At 45.3% G+C, this 17,867-nt stretch overlaps 1 protein-coding gene across 5 annotated transcripts in view; it reads left to right on the forward strand.

The window, feature by feature from the left end:
- The window catches only part of OXR1 (oxidation resistance 1), a 556,560-nt gene that overhangs the window by 431,761 nt on the left and 106,932 nt on the right, over positions 1-17,867 (forward strand). The window contains exon 1 of one of the 5 annotated variants that reach the window (XM_069731771.1): positions 9,959-10,209. The exons of the other annotated variants lie outside the window; for them this stretch is intronic. Coding sequence (XP_069587872.1) covers positions 10,041-10,209 — 169 coding nt within the window. The 5' untranslated portion in view covers positions 9,959-10,040. Of the gene's footprint in view, positions 1-9,958; positions 10,210-17,867 lie in introns of those variants that run through there. 5 annotated transcript variants of the gene reach the window in all.

A 17,867-nucleotide genomic window follows, 5' to 3' on the forward strand; every position in this document is an offset into this window, starting at 1 on the left:
TTACCAGAGGTAGCACTGTCTGAACCCCGCAGGTGTGTGTGCACACGTGTATTGCATGTGTCCAGCCACGCGCACACACAATGGTGCGTTTTCCTCCATCTTCTTTCTGCTGATGCCGCTTTCTACATTAATACACCCTGAAGCGTAGCAGGCGGCTGCAGGAAGCTCGTCTCTGAAGCCGCTCGCTGCACTTGCGAAGGTATTAGTGTAGAGAACCGCATCAGCATAAAGTAGTCATGGCGGAGAACGCGCGCAGTCACAGTACACATGTGCACACACACTGCCAGCATTCAGACAGGGCGCACTCTGGAAAGCAACCACTGTCAATCAGAAGCATATATGCAGATGAGGAGGTGCACCAAATTATTGGTCATGCCATGGGAGCACCAAAGCCCCTTCATTTGCATACGAGAAAAGTTCTCTGGGATCAGTGGGCGTGTGAGAGCTCTGTATAACTCCGCCCACACTGCTGATTGGCAGCTTTCTGTGTACACTGTGCAGAGGCAGAAAGCTGGGAATCAGTGGTGGAGGAGGGGTTATACAGAACTCGTGAATATGGAGGACTACGTGGCAGGAGGTGTACTAGTCCTCCAGAGAAAATCTCCTGCTGATGAAATCACAGTGTTATCAAAACGAAAGTATCCCAGTAAGTGACACATCACCGGAATCAGGGTCTCTGACTCAACATTGAGCAGAGCTCAAATTAGGTGGCAAAAATCTGTTGATAGGTTCCTTTTAAAGGGAACCATTTGGCACATGTTTACTTATGGACGTAGTGATATGGCTGTATGGGCTATTTTTCCCCAATAAGAATTTGATACCTATTTTGTAGAGATCCGTTGTGCCAGTCACGAGAAATGTAGCCATATGCAAATCAGATTGTACGTGCACTAGGGGCGTTTCTATGCACTTAAACAGTTTCTTCCAAGAGCACTGACACGCCCCTGTGCACTTCCAGCCTGATTTGCTACATTAGACTTCTCTTGAGCGACACATGACTGGGGGAAATGCATTCATACCCCTATACAACTGTTGTTATTTGTAAAACATGTTGACAGGTCCCTTTATTGATGGACCTGACCTGCCAGGTTCTGTTACTGCCATATTAACGATATATTACATTATATTCTTGCATTTTGGCACAAAAAAATGAGATGCAGGAAAACACAGCACGATAGATCGGCACCAACTATTTTCTGAGCTGGTCCAATAATCATAAAGGAACAAGAAGCACATTAACACATTATGGAAGCAGGTGTCTCGCGTGTTCAGGATGCACCCATGGTGCGCTACATTACAGCTGGTCACACACAGCGGTCTACTGTGTTATTTTCCTCCTAAAATTAGTAACAAACCACGGGTGTCCCGGCCACGGGTGTCTGCTGTGCGCCAGATGTCTGCTCCTTGTAGAGCTCACTGACCTCCACAATGTGAGCCTATTTGTGGCTACAAAAAAATAAAGGACGAGGCAAAAACAAAAAAACAAAACAAAAACTTTTACTAATAGGAAATTCAACTTTGAGTGCAGAGTGCAAAGTCAGAAGGATCGATGCTGTCGGGCTTGGCTACTTCTGCTTTTCTAATCATATTGATGCTAAAATAGGTGGAACGTCCGGCTATAACTTCTGCAAAATCATCAGTTCTAGCGGAGATAACGTTGTCCTTATACTGTGCCTCGCTGCTGTACTCTGACGCATCCTCAGGCTGCGGTAACGAGCGGCTCTGGATGGTGGCAGTGTGAAGGCGTGGAGCGGGGAGATGGATAGCGCTGTCTAGAGCAGTTCATTAGGATGATAGAAGCAAACCGACATCATGATTAAAGAAATATTGCAGGGAAAGCATTTACCAGGATTAGTCCGGCTAAGATTCGAAAATTTCCGAGAACCAGTCAAGGGGATTTACTCTATAATATAGTATGTTTTCTATCATGCCGTTAATACAAGTAACAGCGTGTGCAGGGAAGAAGAGAAGGCAGGATTCACTTTTTCCTCCCTGCACACGCTGGTTTGTCAATCACACAATGTGCTCACTGTCAGGGTTCACCTGTATTTCTAGAGAAGTGGATGAGAATCTAGTCAGCGTGTGACTGCGTGTATGCAAATTGCTAGGTCCGTAGAATTAAAAAAGAGATGCCTAGTATTCGGACAATTAGTATATCCCCCCACATCAAATAACGATAAGTTATCCTCACCTCTGGTGCCACTTCAGCAATGCCGGCGCCTGGTCTCCCAGGGGATCGTGAGAAGTTTAGCCCTGCAGCCAATCAGCTCACATTTGTAAACCCCTAATTAAAAACATCATCTTTATTAGTCAATCAGACAAGTGTGTGTCTTTCTAGGTTAGTCCCATTTTTTCGCAATTGACTATTAATGTTTTTAATTAGGGGTTCACATATGTGAGCGAATACTTTGAGACCTGTTTCCTTACCAAATAATTCTAGTAACCCTGCAGCCAATCACTTACTTCATCTGGTGGAAACTGGCATCTGGAATAAGTGAGAGCATGTTGCTTCACTCTGACTTTCTCCAGCTATGGCTGCAGGGCTCACATGACAAACTATGTCACGCAAGCCCTGGGACACCGGAATTGCTGAAACTGTATCAGAAGTGAGTATAGGCTGTTTTTATTTTACACGGGGACTATAATAAATGAGGTGATGTGTGCGTAGTGGACAACCCTTTTAAATAAGTATTCTATATTATATAACGAGGTTTATTTTGTTCCTTTTCCCTGCACAGCAGCGCTCCGGGCAGTGAGCTCCGCAGGGTAACTGCAGCATTCACATGAATGGCTCTGGACAGTGGGCAGATGTCAAAAGGTTTTGTTTTTTTGCAGTAAATCACTGGTGCAGCCCCTTCGTCATCAAAATCCAGAGCAAAATGTGAGGCCATATCCTAGCGATAAGCCATCACTTTACGAGATGGGAACACCTCTTTATATTCCTCGTGGCGTCCATTACCTTATTTCAGAGATTGGAGTGACAGACATTCCAGTAACATCGAGCAATAAAACTAGGTCTAAGTAATGAAATGAAAAGGTTTTTTTTTCTTCCTTTCTACTGTATAAACCCTTCTTGGAGGAGTTAGACATGTCCTTCAATTACTTGCGATCATCACTCCCAGTCTTCTCTTCTTGCCGCGTCAGCAGTTAGGATAGGAACTAATCTAAAATTGTAAGTCTGCCTGTCACTCCCATCCATAGTCAATGCTCCCGGGGAATGACTAAACTGCTACACTGCTTCCATTCTTCTTTGTAAAGTACATACACATAGTGGGAACACGGCAGAGCTGAGCCCTGGATTTACGAGTTTGTGCTCACTTCACTATACTTTAAAGGGAAACTCCAATCCCCAAGATCCTATCCCAATATGTGGTAGGTACAATCATAATAATAATGTAACAAAATACCTCCAATTAGAAATATCGTATAGTTCTTCTGATTCGCTATGTCGCTTACCCCATATGCAGGCATTGCAGTAGCTTGGGTATCCATGGTTACGACCACTATCAGCCAACTAACTGTCACTATATGAGTGGTCATAACCATGGATGCCTAAGGTATTGCAATGCCCTGCACATGGGGTAAGTGCCATAGTGAATCAGAAGAACTATACTACATTTCTAATTGGAGGTATTTGCTAATATTATTATTATTACATCTACTACATATTGGGATAGGATCTGGGAAATGAAAAAAAAAAACCTTTAATGACTTCTTGTGCAATTTGTGATATCCAGATATTAACTTTTCAATAATAATAATAATAATAATTACTGATTTAATAATGTATAAACTTTCAAAAACACTATAGCAATACCTTTGTTAATAATGAAAAATATTCTTCAAAACTGTGTTTTCGATCTTGAGATTTCCTTACCTGGCCAGAAGCAAGATTGTTAAAGTTTATGGATCCGATACATGATTTGAGGATTTTTTAAAAGTCAATTTTCTTTTTTTTATCTTTTGGTATTCATTAATGTTTGCCTTTGCCCCAAAGTCTTCAAAATAGCACCTGTAGTTCTTTTTTTTTTTCCCAAATAAGAAAAGCCCCTTTTTTTTTGTCTTTAACCTGCTATGTGACTTATTAAAGCACGTACTGCTAAAATGTTACAGAATTTACATACATTCGGTCTGTGGGGTGGGCGAAACTGGAGAACACAAAACTTAAACTTTAAAAAGGCAAAAATTAAAAGAAGAATAAGGTGCAAATGAAAAAAGGGGGAAAAACACCAAACCTGAAATAATGTTTTGGGCCATATGATTTTATATTTTTAAGGGAATCGGACAGGTAAAAGAAATGCTATTGAGGAGGTTTTTCCACTAATTGGATAACCCTGTGTCAATCAGCATGTTTGCACCAGTAAAATAATAACACACACTCCTCTGGCTCTGGCTTCCTTGTGACTAGTGATGAGTGACATAGTGACTGAATAATACCACTTACAAGGAACAAATATAGTGATGAGCGAATATACTCGTTACTCGAGATTTCTCGAGCACGCTCGGGGGTCCTCCGAGTATTTTTTAGTGCTCGGAGATTTAGTTTTTAGCGCCGCAGCTGAATGATTTACATCTGTTTTCCAGCATAAGTACATGTGGGGGTTGCCTGGTTGCTAGGGAATCCCCACATGTACTTATGCTGGCTAACAGATGTAAATCATTCAGCTGCGGCGCTGAAAACTAAATCTCCGAGCACTAAACAATACTCGGAGGACCCCCGAGCGTGCTCGAGAAATCTCGAGTAACGAGTATATTCGCTCATCACTAGTGATGACTGTATTATTCAGCCATCACCTGCCTCTAACAGCCCGCAACTGTTAACCTGTTAAATGCTGCTCTAGATCTACGACAGCGGCATTTACAGCTCGTGTCCCAATCTGTTCTAACCGCCCATTGGCACTCCAGCGTCATGATCTCGGGGAACCAATAAGTTGCCATGACAGCGGGGGGTTAGTAACTACCAGCCTTTCAATCTTATGCCTATAGTAAAAAAAAATAAATTCATCCCGTATATCCCCTTTGATGATGGATGTAATCTTTTAACTTCCGTAACATTACCCTCTTTAATTAAAGTGCGCTGATACAACCCCATCCTCCAGGAGGGTGTCACAATGAAGTCATGTTGGAGCATGAAGGGAATCTGGAGAGAATGTGTGACATGTAAGCGATGCTAAAACAGGAAAGAAGCCTCAGTGTTTTCTGCGATCCTCGGGATTGCTGGCAGCCGGGTTGTCGTGATTTCTTAGGGATTCTCAATAAGGTTCTTTCATAAATCAGTGACGTGTGACTAACCCGATTCACTCTGCGCAGTGTTTCCTTGCACATCACTGCTAATGTCCTACATTGCCATGTATAAATGTTAGTCTGTGGATTATGAGCTTGCCCGCGGGCCGGTGTCCACTTTGGATAAGAAACAGTAAACTTCCTGTTACCTTGTTTACACCTAACAAACTGTATTCTGTATAGGTGACAAAGCATGCAGACTGTCACACTGCAGGCGTATATTAATATTTAGGTGAAGCAGCAATGGATCATCCATGTATGTACAGCGTTAGTAAACGGATGTGACAAAATCTCCTCTACGTACGATATCTGAATGAGGATGCGGTCAGATGGCCGTATAAATCGGGTTGAGATCGGATTGTAATGCACGGACTGTGGGGAGAGCCGCCGGCCAGTCCGAGCATTGTGATCCGATTAATACGTCCGTCTGACTGCACCCTAAAAAAAATTACACCACCGGCAGTGAGTGGGTGCAGACCCCTAGATACCCACCCAAGTATACTCCATAAAGAAGAAAATCTGCACTCTATAATTATATGACATAAAGCAACAATTTATTTGCCTATGTACATGGACAAATACAGATCGCCATTCATCAGAGGTTTCATGATAGAAAAAGCTTGGGAAAGTTACAAAATGTTCTCGCAACTTTTGCCATTTTCACTGGTATGTGCACACGTTGCGGATTCTCTGCGGATCCGCAGCGTTTTTTGCGGTGCAGAAACGCTGCAGATCCGCAATTGATTTACAGTACAATGTAAATCGATGAGAAAAAAAAACGCTGTGCACACTTTGCGGAAAATCAGCTGCGGAAACGCTGCGGTTTAAAAGGAGTAGCATGTGACTTCTTTTTTGTGAATCTGCAGCGTTTTGTATCCATTCCAATATAGAAAACCACAGGGGTAAAAAATGCAGCAAATCCGCAAGAAAAACGCAGCAAAAACGCACAAAAAACGCTACGGAGCCGCACAAAAAACGCAACAAATCCACAGGTGCGTTTTCTGCCAGGAGAGGCAGAATCCGCACCAGAAATTCCTAAGTCTAATCCGCAATGTGTGCACATAGCAGTTTCACCAGAGTGGGACGGGATGGTGTGTGGCTCCATCCGCCCATCAAATTCAACAAAAGTGCTGGCGAGAAATGCTTCTCACGTCCCGGCCAGGAGGAACATTTCTGGCGAGGTGCGGGCCACTGTTAATACTGAATTCAGCGCATCTTACTCCAGACAGCCCTTCATTAAGAATGACGTGTGCAAAGCTCGTCTTAATTGATCGGCCCCATAGTCTTCACATTTTTGGAGTGCTGGCTTTCTTTTTTTTTGAATGCCCATTTATCTTTCTAAAGTTGTAATCAAAATGATTCCCTTCCCCCCAACGTTGCAGATCAGGTCTATTAGCAAAACGTACAAACATTCTGCTGTCTGAAATTGATCAATGAAACAAGATCAAAGTACATAGTTCAGCAACTAATTCAAGTGGTTTCTCCAAATTCACCACCAAATGCCACTTTTACCGACTGCTGCAGTGTTAGAATTATTCAACCCCTTCATGACAGGCGTCGTTAGTACTTAGAGCACTTCTGGCTGTTATAACCTGCAGCAAACATGATGCATAGCCAGGCTCCAGCCTCTGGCAGCTTTACCGAGGAATCTTATCCATTCTTCACGCACAATAGTCTCCAGTTCACTAATATTCACCCAAAATTATCTATGGGGTTGAAGAGTCAAACGACTGTGACATCCGCTCCAGATTCTTGCAGGACTTCTTCTAAAACCAAACCTGGGTGGACACTGAGCTATGCTTGGGATCATTGTCCTTCTAGGTTGGAAGGTCCAATGACACCCAAGCTTCGGCTTCCTCCCAGGAGGCACGTCGTTTGCATCTAGGATTTCTTGACGCTTAACAGGTGATGGAGAAAGACTATATTTCGAAAGTCAAGCTTCAGCTATGAAAATCCAATTGCCAGGTACATTCATGCAGGTCTTCAATTATCCTATTTGTTGCCCACCTGTCTCTGCTCCAGGGCCGGACCTTGCTCCCGTACCCTATGGCTGCCATCCTTTTCTGTGCATCACGACGCGTTTCACAAGTCACCCCAAGGCCTTTTAAGGCTGAGTGAGACACCTATGTGTGTCTGAGTATTCAAAAGGCTTTGTGCCCAGTTACCATGTTCCCTCCAAACTTCCTCTTGGGGGAGATATCTCAGCTGCAATCATCTCTGCAAATTCTAGTTTCTTTATTTCCTAGCTCGAACCTGCTGTTAACCCTTTATCTGCTGTAAGCATAACAAACATCATCAACCAATACCTTTTAAGGCTGAGTGAGACACCTATCTGTGTCTGAGTATTGAAACGGCTTTGTGCCCAGTTACCATGTTCCCTCCAAACTTCCTCTTGAGGGAGATATCTCAGCTGCAATCATCTCTGCAAATTCTAGTTTCTTTATTTCCTAGCTCAGACCTGCTGTTAACCCTTTATTTACTGTAAGCATAACAAACATCATCAGCCAATGCCTTTTAAAGGCTGAATAAGACACCTATGTGTGTCTGAGTATTGAAAAGGCTTTGTGCCCACTTACCATGTTTCCTCCAAGCTTCCTCTTGGGGGAGATTTCTCAGCTGCAATCATCTCTACAAATTCTAGTTTCTTTATTTCCTAGCTCAGACCTGCTGTTAACCCTTTATCTGCTGTAAGCATAACAAACATCATCAGCCAATGCCTTTTAAAGGCTGAATAAGACACCTATGTGTGTCTGAGTATTGAAAAGGCTTTGTGCCCACTTACCATGTTTCCTCCAAGCTTCCTCTTGGGGGAGATTTCTCAGCTGCAATCATCTCTACAAATTCTAGTTTCTTTATTTCCTAGCTCAGACCTGCTGTTAACCCTTTATCTGCTGTAAGCATAACAAACATCATCAGCCAATGCCTTTTAAAGGCTGAATAAGACACCTATGTGTGTCTGAGTATTGAAAAGGCTTTGTGCCCACTTACCATGTTTCCTCCAAGCTTCCTCTTGGGGGAGATTTCTCAGCTGCAATCATCTCTACAAATTCTAGTTTCTTTATTTCCTAGCTCAGACCTGCTGTTAACCCTTTATCTGCTGTAAGCATAACAAACATCATCAGCCAATGCCTTTTAAAGGCTGAGTAAGACACCTATGTGTGTCTGAGTATTGAAAAGGCTTTGTGTCCAGTTACCATGGTCTGTGGTTACCAGACTTGCTGTTAACCTTTTATCTGCTGTAAGCATAACAAACTCTTCTCTGGAGCTATTCACACTACAAATGCTGCTGCCACAGGCTGGGCTTCAAAGAAGACCATGATTCGTACCATATACTGCATTAGTAATGTATTACTTCATATAGAACAAGTGATGAAATGATTGCGGGGACTAAAAAATAAAAGTGTGAAATTAAAAAGAAAAAGCATAAAAACATAAAAAAAAAATTAAATCTCACTATTCCCCAGTTAAAAAAATAAATTTAAACAAATACGAACATTCAGGAAAAGTCCGATCTATTAAAACAGAAAATGATTTAACCCATAGAGAAATAAAAAAGGTAAAAATTGCAATAAAATGTGAGTTCCAAGTATCCCAAAAATGGTACGTAAAATTACAACTCGCCACTTAATAAAAATAAGTTATCCAATAATTTTTTTAAAATTTTTTTTTAAAGTTGCACAAACCAATTTTTTTTTATTATTTTTCAAAGCTCCAATTTTTTTTAAGGAACTAAAATAAAAGTAAAAAAACGATACACGTTTGGTGTCGCCGTAATCGTACGGACAGGGAGATTCATATTTCCAGGTCATTTTTAGCGCAAAATGAACCTCATAATAAAAAAATTCCAAAAATCAATGGCGGAATTGAAGTTTTTCACCGCACTCGGATGTTTTTCAGTACAGTATATGGTGAAATGAATGGCGCTGGTCAAAAAATACAATGTGTCTAGCAATGAAGAGCGAAAATGAAAACTGCCTGAGGGTTAGGACTATTTATTACTGGGATATTCCCAGGGACAAGAAGAAACTTTCACCCTGCCAGTCCCAGGCTGGAGGCCTCTGCCGTGCTCGCTGTTTGCATGCATACTTGCATAGTGTTGTTTGCATGTTTTCCTTTGACGCCGCAGATTTCACAGGTCACCTCCCGGCTACACCCAGCTCAGCCTGTGAACTTCAAACACATTTTTCTAAACACACTCTCCCCCTAAAAATCGTCTACAATGGCATCTTCTCAGTAGTGAAATCAACGCAAGTGGACGCTTTCACTTTTAAAAATAGGGGGGGTAAAACCAGGGCCAATAATCGCACAACAACCTCCTACCCCCGTAAGCGTATAGCTGTGGTATCGGCTGTGTATGTAAACGAATACAATAGGGATTTTCCACTTGCTAAAATAGGGGTGATTGATAGATGACTATAGAAGGAAATAGAGGGGTGGAAGACTCAGACTGGCATGTGTCTGCTGCAATCCGCCCCCCTCATCCCATGGCGGTGGTATCTTCTTGGTATGAAAACAACTGCACGTGGAATTTCTCACTTTTAAAAATAGGGGTGTCCGAGGATGACTATTGGGGGAATCTGGTGGTTATTGGGGGTCCATGTAAACACGCTGCGCATGAGGGCAGGCGTCCTATCACAGGGCAGCCCGTACAAGGGGGCGGGGCGTCTAAGGGGCGGAGGCGGCTTGCAAAAAAAGTTTTGACATAAGTTTTACCTCAGGGAGTGAGAGTGACAGTCGGTGTGAGGCCGGGGGGCGCCATGGATTACCTGACCGGCATCACCGGGAGGAGCGGACGCGTCCTGAAGGGCACTGCCAACCGCCTGTGGCTGGGCATGCGGGAGGTGCACTTCCAGGACTACCTGAAGGAGGGAGTCGGGCACCGGGAGAGTCCGCCGTCCAGCCCGGAGTTCTGCCCGCCGCTGTCAGGTCAGCTAGTCTGTCTGTAGTGGCCTGCTGGCACTTGTGGTGCTTGCTGGGAGCAGTGTGCACCATATGGCAGCACACACGCTGCGCTGAGGAATGTGGAGCTGTCGCCCATAGCAACCAATCAAGGCGCTTCTTTCATTTTTTGAAGCGGCCTGTGTAAATGAGAAGTGGAGTATGATTGGTTGTCGTGGGTGCATCGTCATAACGGGGAGGGGGAGGGTCAGACAGAAACTGAGCAGCTCCAAGTGTGAACAGCGCCTTGTGCCGTGGCGGTATCCGGCTCACAGTTATCCTGCACCCTTCTAATCTCCTCCAAACTGTATGTGTAGACTAAAGTAAGACCTGGGAGAAAACATGTTCTTTTCACCGTGTCCTGCTATGTCAGGTTCACTTCCCCCTTTTTTATTTGTTTCTTTTAAGTTCCCACCATGAGTTTTGACTTCACCTGCACCAAAAAAAACGCAACGTTTTACAGTCCCAGCAAAGTGGATGAGATTTAGGCTACGTTCACATTTGCGTTGTGTGTTGCGTCGGCGACGCATGCAAAAACGCATGTTTTTGTGACGCATGCGTACATTTTTGGCTTGCTTTTGGACGCAAAAAAAAGCAACTTGCTGCGTCCTCTGCGCCCTGACGCTTGCGCCAAAAAGATGCATGCGTCACAAAACGCAAGACAACGCATGTCCATGCGCCCCCATGTTAAATATAGGGACGCATGCGTTGCCGCGGCTGCGCCCTTACGCAGCGCTAATGTGAACGTAGCCCCATAGAGATCTCCTCTGTTGTTGTTTTGTGTTTTGTTTTTTTTTTTTTGTTTATTTTATTTTTTCTTTACCCCTTTTGCACTGTGGATCCACAACTTGTCAGTTTGTCTAGCGGGTACGTGGAGCTTTATGTACAGATTTTGTAGATAGAATTGCATTAGGCTACGTTCCCACGATTTTTCTTTTTTTTTTACAATGCGTATTTAAAAATAAATTCTGAGGCTATTTGCTTCACTTTAATGTCAAGGTTGAAAGTTTTGGCCACAGGAGAAAAAAAAAAAAAAAAACGTGCAAAAAGGCCACATAGCCTTACACTTCTTTTCCCACTCAGAAATAATAGACATGTACAGAAAATGTAAACTGTAAAGCGCTGCGGAATATGTTGGCGCTATATAAATAAAGATTATTATTATTATTATTTCCTCCAATACATGCAATGGGAGACATGGAAATGTGCAGCAGCCTGGTTTCAATATGTGTAAAATATGTTTTCTTGTTGGTTTAATTAAAAGCTAGTTGAGAAAAGACTTAAAAAAAAAAATGTATACCGCTGTTGATGCCGTATACTTCTACATTCAAGTCTGATGTTGTAGCTTACACACGGCACACGCTTTGTGACGTATATGTCCAACTTCAGCAGATGTATATGTGTGTACCTAGTCTCAGTGGGTTTGTGTCTGGTCCCCATAATGCTCCTGTATCGGAGACATACAGAGGATACATCTGTCCATCATTGGACTGGCCCACTGGAGGATCCTCTTTTGGGCCCTGCATTGCAACGGTTAACTTACTATTTACACAAAATGATATGCTGCTGAAAATGATGAAGCTTAAAGGGAACCTGTCACCCCCAAAATCGAAGGTGAGCTAAGCCCACCAGCATCAGGGGCTTATCCACAGCATTCTGTAATGCTGTAGATAAGCCCTGATGTATCCTGAAAGAGGAGAAAAAGAGGTAAGATTATATTCACCCAGGGGCGGTCCTGCTGCGGTCCGGTCCGGGGCCTCCCATCTTCTTACAATGACGTCCTCTTCTCGTCTTCCTGTTGCGGCTTCGGCGCAGGCAGAGCAAAGTACTGCAGTGCGCAGGCGCAGGAAAGGTCAGAGAGGCCCGGCAGCTGCGCACTGCAGTACTTTGCTCTCCCCTCAACAGGATAGACAGTACGCCTGCGCCATTCCAAAGACCTACTGATAGGGAATTTAGATTGTGAGCCCCATCGGGGACAGTGATGACAATGTGTGCAAACTGTAAAGCGCTGCGGAATATGTTAGCGCTATATAAAAATAAAGATTATTATTTATTTATTATTATAATAATCATCATCATTGCATCCAACAAATGAATGTTTTGCTGATTTTTTTTTTTTTTTTTTTTTTTTTTTTGTCAGGTGACTGATTACTGGATTTTTTTGGACAAGTTGATAGTTAGGAACAATCATTCCTATGAATGCTCACTCTCTGATTATCAGCTTGACAAGATGGGACATAAAGATAAGGACAGACTTTGCTGTTAGTATCACTTATGCATGGTGGGCCCCGAAAATTTTCTCTAGTGGGCCCAAACTATTCAAGTCCATCGCTGCCTCTGTCCTTGCATGTTTTTGGATTGGGAGGAATCGCAATGTATCATGGCACTTTGTCAGAACATTTTAAGAAGGGAATAAGGGTATGTGCACACGTCAGGATTTCTTGCAGAAATTTTCCTGACAAAAACCGGACATTTCTGCCAGAAATTTGCATGCGTTTTTTTTTCGCGTCTTGGTGCGTATTTTGTGCATTTTTTTTTTTTTCCCCCAAATGCATAGAATAGCGGGAAAAACACAGAAAATCCGCAAAATTAATGAACATGCTGCTTTTTTTTAACCACGATGCGTTTTTTTGTGGAAAAAAAACACATCATGTGCACAAAACATGCAGAACGCATTGTAAATGATAGGATGCATAATGTATGCGTTTTTTAATGAGTTTTTATAGCGTTTTTACCGTGAAAAAATCTGAACGTGTGCACATAGCCTCAATCTACTGGCTGTCGGTAAATTGTAGCATTCTCATTCTATTCTTTGTCTGCTCAGATTGTTTCCGTGTGTCGGTGCAGGCAATCCTCTGTGTGATAAATTGGCCATTTAGACTTTGTGTGATGTGAACTGCTCGGTCGCACAGAATCGATTGTGAATGTGGCAGATGATGTGACCCTCTGGACTGCCGGAGGTGAGACGCAGCGTAGACGCCTCTGTAAGTCGCCCTCTGTTTTGATCGCATTGTAGCTTTGGCTTTCTTTGTGTGTGTGTGTGTGTGTGTGTGTGTATGGTCATTGCTCTCAGTAGTGATAACACCGGGTCCAATGTTTGCCGTCACACAAAGGTCACAGTTAGCCTGCAGCTTGTGGCCACGATGCAACTCTCTCCTGATACACCGTATCTCTATCTCTGCAAATCGATTCTTTGTTTACGGACAGGTTTTTGTGCAAAAAAAAAACACTAAGTAATCAATTTGTACGCCTTTCTTTATAATCTGTCTGATAGCCGCTGAGACTGTCAGGACTGCACCTTTGCTGTAAGCTATGGGTCCTCAAACCCCATAATTATTAGGCCCAATAACTTTCTGATTTCTTTGGGAGTGATGCGTGACCAGTCCTGTAACTCGGGTTCATTTGTGGCAAGGCCCCATTATACTTTTCACAACTTTTTGGACACATGAGCCGCAGTGCATCAGATTCTTGAGCATGTACGACTTGAGGGCTGGGAACCTTCCTGAACTGAAAGGGAACCTGTCACCCCGTTTTTTGAGATTGAGCTATAAATACTGTTAAATAGGGCCTGCGCTGTGTGTTACTATAGTGTATGTAGTGTACCCTGATTCCCCATGTATGCTGAGAAATACATTACCAAAGTCGCCGTTTTCGCCTGTCAATCAGGCTGGTCTGGACAGGTGGGCGTGTTCACAGCGCTCTTTTCTTCCCCAGCTTTCCGTTGGTGGCGTAGTGGTGTGCGCATGTCCAGAGTTCCGACTTCCCTGCGCCCACGTGAAGACACAGCGCGCGATCTGCGCTGTAATCCCTTGCATCGGTGGGGGCGGCCATCTTCCTGTGGCCGCGCGTGCGCAGATGGAGTACTCTGCTGCACGGGGCTTCAGGAAAATGGCCGCGGGCAGCCGCGCGTGCGCATTAGAGATCGCGGCGGCCATTTTCCCAAAGCCGAGTTTGCATCTCGGCTTTGGGAAAATGGCCGCCGCGATCTCTAATGCGCACGCGCGGCTGCCCGCGGCCATTTTCCTGAAGCCCCGTGCAGCAGAGCACTCCATCTGCGCACGCGCGGCCCCAGGAAGATGGCCGCCCCCACCGATGCAAGGGATTACAGCGCAGATCGCGCGCTGTGTCTTCACGTGGGCGCAGGGAAGTCGGAACTCTGGACATGCGCACACCACTACGCCACCAACGGAAAGCTGGGGAAGAAAAGAGCGCTGTGAACACGCCCACCTGACCAGACCAGCCTGATTGACAGGCGAAAACGGCGACTTTAGTAATGTATTTCTCAGCATACATGGGGAATCAGGGTACACTACATACACTATAGTAACACACAGCGCAGGCCCTATTTAACAGTATTTATAGCTCAATCTCAAAAAACGGGGTGACCGGTTCCCTTTAAGCTTCTATTGGAATACAAAGACGTAATATACTTATAGTTTCGGCCCTAACATGACACCTATAGGCTTCTGGGGTGCGCCCCATAGTGCCTCGGATTTCACTCAGAGGCTGGATATATCAGATGCAGAATTGCGCTGCCATATGGAGCATTTTGTGCTTTTACGTTTGAGAGCGATTTCGGTTTCACCAGGATGCCAGACTTTTTTTTTTTTTTTTTTTTTTGGCATGCAGCATACAGAAAATTGGTGACTGAAGAAAACCTCAACATTGGGAGCAGACATGCCTATGACGTGGCCCTTTTTGCAATCTTTGCACTTGTGATTCTGCTCATCACAAACAATTGGCAGTGACAACCTGTGGATGCAGTGGAGATCTAGAAGGTTTGCATGGTGCAGTAGGCCTACAAAGATCACATTGTGACTTGCTGCGAGCGAGTAACACAATCCTGTCCTGATTGTACAGAGAATCACAACCCGCTAATATCACAAGTCATAAAACCTGTTATCTACACAACAGTCTGCATTGTGTATATACAGCGCTGAGGATCTGGGGCATTCCTGTACACTGGGGCTGACCTGCTGAATGTCGCATTAACGTATGAATATATTCTGTAGTGTAGGAGGAAACCCCTGCAAACACGGGGAGAACATGCAAACTCCATGTAGATCAGATAGATCCGCACCTGCAAACACGGGGAGAACATGCAAACTCAATGTAGATCAGATCCACACCTGCAAACACGGGGAGAACATGCAAACTCCATGTAGATCAGATCCGCACCCACGACCTCACTAGGATGACCTCTTTGTGAGGCCGTGCGTGCGCAGATGGTTCTTCTCGGGGCTTCAGGAAAATGGCCGCGGGATGCCGCGCGTGCGCAGATGGAGATCGCGGCGGCCATTTTCCTGCAGCCGAGATGCGAACTCAGCTTCAGGAAAATGGCCGTCGAGATCGCCATCTGCGCACGCGCGGCATCCCGCAGCCATTTTCCTGAAGCCCCGGGAAGCCGAGAAGAACCATCTGAGCATGCGCGGGCTCACAAAGATGGCCGCGCCCACCGATAAGCGGCTGAATAGCGCAGATCGCGCTATTTTCCTTGAAGCTGCACAGTGGATTCGCCACTTGGACATGCGCACACCACTACGCCACCAACGGAGATCTGGGGGAGAAAAAGCGCTGTCACCACGCCCATATGACCTGACCAGCGTGAGTGACAGCCCAAAACGGCGACTTTACAAAGGTATTTCGGCAGCTTAGGTGGGGAATAAAGGCTCCAAAATACACTAATGTAAAGCCCAGCTCTGCCCCTATTTAATGCTGTTTTTAGCTCTACTTGAAAAAAAACGGGGTGACAGGTTCCCTTTAACAGCCACTGGTGGATCGTGATTCCATCTGTGGCTGTTATTGGCACATGCCATCTGTTAAAATTACGGTAGCTGACATGTGGTGGAAAAATTTGCGGGCTCACCGCTGGAGCCCGCAGAAAACAGGGGGAGCCAACCTTAGACATAACTAAATGGCTAAGGTGGGAAAGGGGTTAAAGGAGGATCTGTCACCACATTTGACCTATTAATATGGGCATACAGGTCATAAAATGCTGAAAAGTCATATCCCCTTCATGTAAAACAAGCTCTGGAGGCAGTTATCTTCCAGGCACCATCCTCCCTAAGCCTGGAAGAGGTCATTAATATACAGTGATGAGAGGATTTCTCAGCAACAACACATCCGATATGAGGCATACAGAGATGACTTTTTATTCGGACTCTCATGACAGCACTACGAGAGAGGGGATCCGCCCTTCAGGAACAGGAAACCTACAGATACAGAAGGGCGGCACCTCTCCCCATGCATCAGTTGGTTTCCTGTTCCTGAAGGGACAGGATCCTACAGATGAAATCTCGTAGAAGATCCCAGACCGGCCGGCCGACTCTGGTAGCGGGGGTGTCTCCTACCTCGGCCGGTGCGGGAGTCCCTCGAGACGCCACGGTGGTCCTGGCTGGACTGCACGTCGGTGGCGTTTGACAGCAGGGAGCAAGGTCCGTAGGATTCCTGGTCTCCATGAAGCGCCGGCGTCGGTAAGTATAGCCGCCCCTTCAGTCATGCGGCGGTGCAGCGGGGTGGTGAGGTGGCGGCGTCGGAAGATGGGCGCCGTCCGGAGCGCTGCTGTACGTCTCCGGCGTCCTGCATCGCTCTCAGTAGCGTTTCCGGGCTGCTGTGATGCCAGGGGCGGAGTCAGCGGGCGCTTCCGGTTCACTGGGTGGCTGCGCATGTGCTGTCATTCCAAGATGGCGGCGCCCATAGATCCTGATGCCTGTTTTCTCATTAGCCACCGCTGACCTCCCAGCTGCAGCCTGAACAACAGGAGCCAATAGGGATGACGCCAGGCAGCCTGCTGACCGGAATACAGGGGGATATAAGCAGGTGGCGGATGTAGAGCCCTGCTTTTGGCCACAGCTTCATCATAGAGAATGATGGTGAGCAGCAGCCTCAGCTGCTGGATGAAGTGCGACAGAAGCCCATGGAAAAGGATGTCAGAAGTGACCAGTCCAGCCGTAAAAGCTCATCCAAGCAGGGATCAAGAGCATCGACTGGCAAAGAACCCCCTCGTGTTCCGGTACCTTTTTTGGCGTACGCTGGTAAGTGATCTACGTGAATGTTCACTCAGTGACGCGGGCCCCTTATACTTTGTCATTCTAGGGGAAGAGAAATGCAAAGTCGAAACATAAGGAGTGTGCCCTATGCGGAGTCCCTTTGCCAGATTCTTGCCCTAAAAAATTATGCGCCCCCTGTATACAGCAGACGGTGAGGTCTACAGGAGTGGTAGGGGTTGAGTGACTTCGGGTTAGATAGATGGTATCATCCTTATTGTCCTCCCCTAGGTAGCGGAAGAATCTGTGTCTACAGCTAATCTAAAGGAGATGATCCGTATGGAAGTAAGGGAATCCCTGCGGTCACTATCCCAGGCGGGAAGTTCAAAGCATAAAGCTCCAGTGATCTCTGATTCTTCGGAGGAAGAAAGAGAGGAAGGTTCCTATCGCTCGATTCCCTCTTCCTCGTCATCAGAAGAGGACTCTGGCCGATTGTCTACCTCTGGACCGGGTTGATAAATTAGTTAAATCGGTCAGGGGTACGATGGGCTTAGAAGAACCTAAAACGCAGCCTTCCCGTCAAGAGTTAATGTTCAGCGGCTTGGATCACAAAAAACGTAGATCCTCTCCGGTGAATGAAAAGACTCAAGACTTAATTCT

This window comes from Ranitomeya imitator, chromosome 6, assembly GCF_032444005.1.
Source record: "Ranitomeya imitator isolate aRanImi1 chromosome 6, aRanImi1.pri, whole genome shotgun sequence".
NCBI classification, from domain to species: domain Eukaryota; kingdom Metazoa; phylum Chordata; class Amphibia; order Anura; family Dendrobatidae; genus Ranitomeya; species Ranitomeya imitator.